Consider the following 8,132-nt stretch of genomic DNA (forward strand, 5'->3'; position numbering starts at 1 on the left):
CCAAAGGGACTAAAAAGCTATCCCAGACAATTTAGTAGGTTGCCCTACTACGAGCACTTACAAATTGTGCATTTGTTTGATACTATGCATATTGGAAAGAATATAACAAATACATTGTAGAAAATATTGGATGGAAGGCATGACAAAGAAAAAATTGTCAAAATTTGTAATGACATACATGAATCCAATCATGCATTGAAAAATTTCATTCACTCAAATAGGAACAGAGATAAGATTAATATAAGCACCCTTCCATGGTTATTAACAAAGCAGCAAAGTGATGCCATAAAAGAAGTCATACGAAAAATTTGATTTCCCACAAGATTTGCTGTGAACATAAACAATCTCATATCAAAAAAAAGTGAATTTGGGCCAGGGCTCAAAATGCATGATTGGCATACTTTCGCCAAGGTAACTTATGTTCTTTTGTATTTACAATATATTCATAAACTACGTGTACTGTTCGTTATGTTATGTTAGAAAACAATGAAATGATTGGTTTATAATTATTGCAGTACGTGCTTCCTCTATCTCTCCCAGAGCACTTCAACAATAACATCAAACAAGTGATATATGATCTTGGAAAATATATGAGGTAAGCAGTAATATCTGTTCAATTTGTTGTATATATTTATTACATTCACAATTTTTTTTTCTTGCTATGTAATCTATTGTATATTATTTTTTAAAGTCTCATATCTATATTTTTTTGTGACTTGAATCTCTTAATGTAGGTGGTTGTCATCTAAAGAAATCCATAAAGAAGATATAAACTATTGGAAGAGAAGAATTCCTCATTTACTGTGTGAAATGCAAAAGTGTCTACCTCCAACTTTGTTCAATGCACAGGAACACTACCTCATACACGTAGTTGAGGAGATTGAATTGTGTGGACCTATACACACTAGGTCAATGTGGATGGTTGAGAGGCATTTGAAATCTTTGAAGGCTTTGGTTTGACAAAGAGCACATCCTGAGGGTTCTATGGTAGAGGGATATATGGTATACCAGACTATGGTGTACATTATTGAATATCTTCCTAAATTTGCATCAAATATCCATGTAGATCGCATTTGGGATCTCGAGCCTTTTAAAAAATTAGAAGGGGAGTACTTGATGGGGAAAGGTACATTGAGGAAAGTGAGAGGTAATAAATTATAAGATGTTATTGTAATAAATTATTTCTTAATCTTCAAAATAAATCGGTTGTAAGTTGTCTATTTTTTTTTTGTACAGGTGCTCGAGAGTGGGATGTACTACATTTGTATATTGCAAACAATCTTGATTGGATGAAGGTATGGATTGAATGATGTCAACATTCTGGTCACACATTAACATGGGAAGGTGTATCTTCATTGGTTAAAGAAGCTCATCGTAATGGAGATTCCAATGTTACGCAAAGGGAAATAGATTTAGCACATGGTTCAAGAGATTTCCAGGTACGTACAAATTTATTAATCACCCGTATGTTTATCAACTCATGATACAATAATTTTGATATGTTTCACATATTATTGCAGGTTAAAAACCATAATGCTATGTTCTATAATGGTCAAAAATTTCACATCAAAATGTTGAATGACACGAAGAAAACTTGTGATTCAGGAATAACTACAGTCTTTCAAGTGACTAATATTTCATCTAGAAACGACTTACATCCTCAAGAGTCTGAAAATTGATACTATAGCATTTTGGATGAGATACTTGAGTGTGACTTTAGTTCCTTCAAATTAGTACTCTTCGTTGTCAAATGGTACAGGCTAAGACTTAATCCAAATGATCCTGATAGAACTGTTATTGAACATGATAATGGATTTACAATGGTTGATACAAGGTCGTTTGAGCCAGTTGGGGATGAGCCTTATGTTCTTCCAAGCCAATGTGAGAAGGTATTTTACTCAAAGGTTCCACATAAACCAGGTTGGTCATTTTTTGTTAGACATGAACCAAGAGGAAGGCCAATAAAGTATAATGCGATGGAAGAAGAAGATATCGAAGAAGTAGAAGATGATGTAGATGGCGATCACGATCGACAGTTATTGGATGATGTTCCTGACACAAATTTTCATGAAGAAGAAGATGATGATGATGACAATGATGCTACTACTGATGATGATGATGATGAAGATGATGTTGATGTTGATGATGATGATGACAACGACGATGACAATGACGATGACGACGACGATGATGGCGAGGATGATGATGATGATGACGATGATGATGATGATGATGAGGACAATGATGATGATGATGATGAGGATGAGGATGATGATGATGGAATTTAGAGGTATGCCATCAATCCTTAATCTATTTAATATTCATTTCTTGATAGAAATATATTTGTCTTATATATATGGTTACATAGTTTATTCATTATCTATTTAAAAGCTACAAGTTTCAACTACAAATAGAATACTGCTAATCTAAATTAACTATTAGTATAAATTAATTAAATAAAACTATTTAAAACACATATTGATGCGTGACTGTATTGAGCCTTATTTTCTTTCAAGTCAAAAGCATTTGTAAGTGTTTAGTTTAGAAAAGGGAATTCATTAAATATCTATAAAAGGGAGTTGTACCTAGAATAAAATTCATAGGGAAAACATAATATAAGTGCTTACCCAATTTGTTGGTTAATAATTCTGCCTTCGTAGGTGATGTAGAGACCCTAGGTGGTCTTGCAATCATTCATAACAAGAGGGACTTCCATAGTGTTCTCACAACACCAACCAAGCATCTTCATAAGATCCCTCTCCTTGATCCAAGCCAACTCCATAACCTATCAAAGTGAACACCAAATCCTTATGCCACCTTAGGTTCTATATCTTTGGAATAATTCCATGAATGTCCCTCAATCCATCCAATAGATTCATCCAAGCAATCTAATCAACAAACTATCAAATGCTCACAATGCCTCAATAGGTGCCAAACTTGACTTCACCTTAACTAGGTGTTTCCTCCACCTCCACACACATCAAACAACTTCAAATAGCATGTCCCCAAGGTGACTAAGCCCTCAACTCATCAGCTGATACAAAAACCCAGTTTTAGCCCTTCACTAGGCCTACTTCCCTAGTAGGCTTATAATGTGAGCCTGATTTAATTAAGTGTTTTATTGTGTACCTTTTAATGTTTTTAATTTTTATGTGATGCTAATGATGTATGTGATTATGATTATGATGTGATTATGCTCATGATAATTGAATTACATTTGCAGGAAACTAAACCCCTTTCAGGAGCATCCCGCACAGTCTCATGGATCGACAGGTATAAGTCAATACTCCTTATAGACAGTCTATTTAATACACTTATCAATAGTAATATTGATGTCTTCTAAGATCTCTCCCATTTGTAGGTACCAGCGAATAGGTATTTGTCAGAAGTGTCTTCCTCGAGTGAGGGAAATATAGGAATAGAAGAGGAAAGTGAGACATGCAGTTTATCTAGAACAGGGAGATTAACTAGAGGTCAAAGGACTAGAAGGAAATTCAATAAACACATGAAATTTTTCCTTGCTCAAGGGGGGTCATGTTCTTATGATGATGAGACAGAAGGCGACATCGAGGTGCCCTTGAGGTACCAACATCTACAGAAACATTGGGTACCCAAGGAACTTCCTCCAATAAACACTAATTTTTGTGTTAACGAGAGGATATATCGCATAGCACCATCATCACTACATGGTTTGGGCCTATTTTCTATGGACAGCATAAAGGTGTCTTACAACAAAGTTTCTGAATTGATGAAGTATGTTGGACCATGTTACGATTACAAAAGTTGGATGCATATTGTTAAATATAAAAAAAGTATGTGTAGATATGCCCTCTTGGAAAATTATATACAACAGCAAGACAATAATCAAATTAAAAGTGTGGCTATATACATTGATGGAAGGCCAAAAGAAACAGGGAATATTGCGGGTTTTATAAATAGTACATGACCTAGGTCAACTATAAAGCAACCCAATTGCATATTTGAGGCGCGCGAGGGAAATCGTGTATTCATCTATGCAATAAAATCAATACCTGCAGGGGAAGAGCTTCTTATTGATTACAATTTGAACCGCATAGATACAAATGAGGCTACTATCATGGGGGTGGTACATACTATCAAAACAACTTCTAATCAATGACTCCAACATACCATTTAGTCAATAAATTTTTGGCTAACATTTTTATACTTGATCTTTGACACAGGGGCATAATATGGAGCAACCGCTCGGAGGGGATGCTGGTGATGTTTTTGACTCATCTACACACGAGCAAGTAAAACTCATTGTAATTGTGCAAACTAGATAGAAGCAAAAAAAAAAATTTAATGTTGTTTTCTTCATTGTTTTGGAGTAATTTTGATAATACTAATACTATTGTTGTCACAGAGGGCTAGTGATCGAAGGGAGGGAAAGGAACCTGCAGTCCCTGATCAGCAACCCCCCCCTGAGGAGGACCCTTTTTATATTGATTTAGCAGACACCGATGACCCGATCGATTCGACTAAAAAGTTGCTAAAGAAAATTGGCAGAGAAATTTTGCGTTTGGCAACCATAAAGCCTACTACTCAGGAAATAAGAGAAAGGGGAGTTGAATTGATGCACACCTCTGAAACCTTAAAAGTAAGTATTAATGAAATTTTTAATTATAACAAGAGTTCAATAATGGTTTTTATGTTATGCTCTTTTATGGAATTAATTAAAATATGGATGCATTGTCTTTATAGAGTTTTTTGCATGATTTCGAGCCCCGTTCCCATGATGAGGGTGCTGCAGGTGGTTCAGGTAGATCGCATGTTCCATTCCCCACTTCTATTTTCCATTGAATATATATAGGAATGATCATAATCATTGACAATACATGCTTGAACAATCCTTTTTTTTAATGCTCCAACAATCTTGTCCATGCTAGTCCACGCGTTCTATATTTATGCATGCTCTAACAATTTTATTCTTCAGCTTCACATCAATTGAATCCTATGATGACACCACCTCCATCCAGGACAACCACAAATCTCTTTCTGACTGCTGATTTAGCAACGTGCAACTTACAGGCATCGACTGTTGCACCATCTGCTGGTACACAAATCCCTCTTTTTCTCTCTTATGACAGCAACAAACAGTTTTTTTTTACAACTTTTTAACATCAATTATCATTTTTTCTTTTATACTTCGTGACAAAGACTTATGAAACTTATGAAACTTTTTACAATAGGAGTTGCAGCATCATTTCCTGGATGTTCCTATGTTCCTAGTATGGGAACGGTGAAGGATGTCACATTGATCGTCAGTGACGATGAAGGCATTCCATTAAAAGTAGCCAAAGTTCTAGGTACTTTAAAGTTATTATTATTCTATAGTGATATAATAGTAATTTATTTTTTGATCACTCTTCATCGACTAATGATCCCATGATTGTTTTGTAGGGAATGATCTTTTTTGGAGAAAACTTGGTGATGAGTGTTTGCAAATATTCGGGCCCACCATGCGTACCTGGTGGAACATCATATCCTAACTAAAACCCCAAACCACTATTTTGATTTCATATCATTGCTATAATATTTTTCCTTTTCATCCATTTCTTGAACTATATTAAAGGTAGCTTCACTTCATTTATGAGTCTAACATGTTTTTTTTTTACTTAAAAGGTGGAATAACCAACGCAAACCATTAAAGGATGATCTTATAGAGAGCATGACCCAACTCTTTGGACCTCATGCATTCAAGAGAAACAAGCTCCTTGAAAAAGCTGGTTTATGTTTGAAGTATATTAGGGACCAGTACAGAAAAAATTTACGGGATAACCCCAAGTACTAGCGTCTACCCTATGTTCCTGAGGCTGAGTGGCAGGCTCTGATTTTAGATGGAAAGTATAAAGCTGACAAGAAAAATAATATTACACCAGTGGAGAGTACAACAAGGTATGTGATACTATTGAGAATCTAATTATGTACTAATTAACCTCTATATTTATACTATCTAACATATTTCAAACTTTTCATAGATTGCCTAACACATCAAAGGCAACAAAGGCAAGACTAGAAAAGCATGGGACACACAAGCTCGGCTCTGGTGGTTTTTCGAAACTTCAAGCAAGAGTTGTAAGTATTAGTAAATGAAAAATTGTATTAATTTTTTTATATAATGTGATGGGATGTAAGTGTATGGAATGTTGGATGCCTCAATTTCCCTCCTAACAACTCTCTTTTCTTTGTAAAAGCTTAGCCCTGGTTCTACTGGATTGGCTCTGTCTATATCATGCCCAAATTCCGAAGGAAGAAACCTCTGCATCAAAGTTCAATAATTCTTAAGTCTATTATAGTTAACAAGCATTCATGGTAATAATGTTAGGGTCCTATGTTCTGACCTTAATAGTGCCAATTTCTTTAATGGTGTCTACAATCTTAAGCTGATCTGTAAGTTGACCACCGCCCACAATTGAAATAACAATATCAATGCCTTGCATGGCCTTTACCATTGAATTATGATCACTTAAATCTCCCTGCAAAACACCCATTATAATATACATGCACATTAATAAGACCCATTACAGAACATGTAGACATTAATAAAACCCATTACAACACAAATTTTTACAACTATAATATAGCTCATGATCCCAACCAAATTAGACTCATTGATAAGGAGATCACTGACCGAACACCCCTTCTTAACATAATTTCTAAATACCCAACTTCAGAAAAAGACAGTCAAACATGATTATTTGTGAGATGACTGCTATCTAACAATTTAGCAAATAGCTGCAATAGTAGTTACCATGAACAAACAAGCAAAGCTTAATCATATATTCTAAACCTATATGACCAATCAAAACAATCTATAGTCTGTAAAATCAATATTTTAAACAAGTACACACACTTTACAACTGTGCCATACATATCTACCACAAAATCTTAGTTATGAATAGAGCTAGTGACATACATAGACAATGTTAACACCAGAATCTTTCAATTCATGGAGGCACTTTTCTTTGGCAGAATCATGGGTAGTGATGGGTCTAATGAGAGCATAGGTAGAATGGCCTACATTTACAGCTGCAAGAGCAACAAAGAGACCAATATAACCAGTGGCTCCAATCACTAATATTTTACTTTTCTCTTTGTTCACAAAATCCTCATATGGAGAAATCTCACAAATGGAGGCCATGGTTGAGACTGAATTTTCCTCCAATAGTTGAGAATAAAGGCAGTGACTGAAAGAATGAGGGAATGCAGCAGCACTTGCAGCCATTTTTATTTCCAAAGAGCTGAACTAACTCTTACCCAACTTAAGAATTTGGAGAAAATATGTTGGTACAAGCAAAGCATACAAACACGCAACATTTATATAGTAGATTGCTCCATCAAAACTGCTCAATTTTTCTCCTATTATATTGTGATGGATATAGATGATTTGCTGTTGATATTTTAACTACCCTCCATTGGTTGATGAAACAATGCAAGTAAAATTCACCATACCACGCAAAAATGCAGGGCTCAGAGTTCAAGAGATGCCTTACAGAAGAGGATAAGAGAATTGGCTTCCAACAAGGCTATAGAGTCGTGGCTGAATGGCTACGAGCTGAAATCAGTGTGGAAGGTTCTAATAATGATACATCTGAGCCACAGGTAAATAAGCTAAATGAAATTTATTTCAAATTGAATACTTTACCAATTAGTCTATTTGATGTTAAGTTCCAATATAAAGTGAATATATCTGTTTTAAGCAAGCAATGATAACAATGCATAGGATGTTGGAATGCAGCCTGACAATCCTTCTCCACAATCTATGGATGCCGAAGGTTCACATGATGTGCATCCCAGTGGTGGAGGTATACATTTTCTATTAAATTTTTTATATGTAATTGCAATTGGTGTTTGGATTAAAGTAACATTTTGTATAGCAGTTGTAGAGGATCGAGGGGTTGATGTTCATGACTGTGTTGACATTGAGTCCAGACAAAATGATGTGGTCAGATCAAGTAAAGAGCGCCACAGTTATGTTATTTAAAATAATTAAATACTTGTAACAATTATAATAAATTATTTTTAATTTAACTCTTTTATTTGTTATTGCAGAGGACCCCCTTTGCAATAGCATAGGAATTTGAGATCATCAAGAATAGAGAACAGAACAA

The 8,132-nt window shown here is 35.0% G+C and overlaps 1 protein-coding gene across 1 annotated transcript; it reads right to left on the reverse strand.

Moving 5' to 3' along the window:
* Nucleotides 1-6,103: 6,103 nt before the first annotated feature.
* LOC149537604 (phenylcoumaran benzylic ether reductase Pyrc5-like) lies at nucleotides 6,104-6,533 on the reverse strand. Its single transcript, XM_089802351.1, has 2 exons — nucleotides 6,363-6,533; nucleotides 6,104-6,280 (listed from the first exon to the last, which is right to left on the reverse strand). The coding sequence occupies exons 1-2, from the start codon at nucleotides 6,528-6,530 to the stop codon at nucleotides 6,104-6,106; spliced, it is 345 nt and encodes a 114-aa protein (XP_089658477.1). The 5' UTR covers nucleotides 6,531-6,533.
* Between the last annotated feature and the right edge of the window lie 1,599 nt (nucleotides 6,534-8,132).

The sequence above is a fragment of the Cupressus sempervirens genome, chromosome 9 (genome assembly GCF_028749045.1).
Source record: "Cupressus sempervirens isolate cs-2001-9-10 chromosome 9, ASM2874904v1, whole genome shotgun sequence".
Classification (NCBI taxonomy): Eukaryota; Viridiplantae; Streptophyta; class Pinopsida; order Cupressales; family Cupressaceae; genus Cupressus; species Cupressus sempervirens.